At 36.0% G+C, this 1,997-nt stretch overlaps 1 protein-coding gene across 1 annotated transcript in view; it reads right to left on the minus strand.

Moving 5' to 3' along the window:
• Positions 1–1,997, minus strand: part of LOC106883887 (integrin beta pat-3-like) — a 57,679-nt gene that overhangs the window by 6,388 nt on the left and 49,294 nt on the right. Inside the window, exon 12 of the mRNA XM_014935026.2 lies at positions 550–716. Within this exon, the coding sequence (XP_014790512.2) occupies positions 550–716 (167 nt within the window). The remainder of the gene's footprint in view (positions 1–549; positions 717–1,997) is intronic.

Here is a 1,997-nt window from a genome sequence, read left to right on the forward strand (position 1 = left end):
AATATATATATATATATATGTGTGTGTGTGTGTGTGTATATATATATATATATATATATATAAACACACACACATATTATAAATGCCTGTACATATAGGTGTATGTGTTTGTCTCTGTGTATATGTCAGCCAATGACTGTGTACATGTGTGTGTAGACCTTTACACTGTGCGTGTGTGTGTGTGTGTGTATTTATATATACATATTTGTATGATGGTGATGCTCATTTACAGCAATCGTGATATTAGGACAACGGCACGCAGACACACATATATACACAGAACAGGCTCCTTTTAGTTCCTGTCTATTAAGTTCACTCATAAGGCCTAGGGCTATAGTCAAAGACTTTTGTCCAAGGCGCTACACAGTGAGAATGAACTCAAAGCTTCTTAACAATACAGCTATACCTACATGGGATGGTCATGTCAGGAACTCCTTTGATCATAAGTGTATTTGGTCAAAGGTCTATTTGACCAATCTGTACTGACAGGAGTTTAAACAACAACAATTACAAAAGAAAAGGGTATATTAGAAGCCCCTAAATACTTACTGGATGCCACTGAGCCTTTTTCTGTTCACTTTCAAATCGGGCCATTTCCCTTCTATCGTAATAGGTTGTGAAACCTTTCCAGATGATCAACACCAGAACCCCAATGAGGAGAATTCCTCCGATAATTCCAACAACGAGCCACGTAATGTTGATCAGTTCGGTACAATCTGAAAGACAGACAGGTTGCAAAGATAAAGACAGACAAGTCACAAAGATCCAAAAACAGAAAGGAATAAAATAAAACAAATTAGTAAAAAAAAAAAAAAAAATGACAACACCCATTCAGTCACTTTTCAACTCTGCCCTGTCCCCTTTTCAATATTCCCCTGTAATTAATCCTTCCCCCTTTTCCTTGTTCATTGCTCTTATTTACCATCCTTCTAAAATATACCTTCCTTCATTTTCTACAATGCTCTTCCATCTATCTTGTAGACTTGCAAAGCCCCTCTTCCAATATTCACTTGTCCGTGACAAAATGCTCTTCCAGTACTGTTCTGACCTCATCTACAGAATTCATATTTTTTTGAAGATTGCAGAATAAATTTATAGAGAACTCATTTCTTGTCACCATTCACTATTCAGTCCAAAAATGGTTCATTCGTGAAATGTGACAGCAAAGAAGAGCACAATTCACTTTCTGCATGTAATTAAACTTGGAAAGTTTGTAAGGAACCCATTGACCCATTTGCTGACTTTTCCGATGGTACACAGGTGTTGAATGACAAAATCCGGGCTTCTCTGCTAGTTCCTCAACAGTTACAATGGGATTTTGTTCCACCAGGGTTTGCAGGATATTCTCAATGAGCTTTACGGACCTTCCAGAACAAGGCTCATCTTCTAGGCTATAGATTCCAGCTCAGAATTTCTGGAACCAACGATGACACTGGCTTACACTTCATGTCCGATCCCCATATACTGCATTAATATGCGTCACACTTTCCATTGCGTTGTTGCCTTTATTGAACTCACAAAGCAAAATATGCCGAATATGCTCCTTTGTCACTTCCATTATAACTTTGAAAGAAATAACTTAAAGTTGCACTTTTCAAAATTTGCACTAAGAATAAGGACAAGGTAAAATTACTACCTGCTTTTATAGCAGGTTGATGCAGGTAGTTTGTCCTGTCCCCCTTTCGACTTTTACTTCATGCAATTGATAAAAAAAACCTCATTATTTATGGGATGGCCCAATACGTACATATATACATAGATATACACACACACACACACATACATATGCATACACAAACACATACATGCATACATATACATAAGCATACACATATATATATGTACACACACACAAACATGCATGCATAAATATACACACACACATATATATACACACATACATGCATATATATATATATATATATATATATATATATATATATACACACAAACATATACATGCACACACACACACACAAACATGCATATATATATAT

This window comes from Octopus bimaculoides, chromosome 27, assembly GCF_001194135.2.
Source record: "Octopus bimaculoides isolate UCB-OBI-ISO-001 chromosome 27, ASM119413v2, whole genome shotgun sequence".
Classification (NCBI taxonomy): Eukaryota; Metazoa; Mollusca; class Cephalopoda; order Octopoda; family Octopodidae; genus Octopus; species Octopus bimaculoides.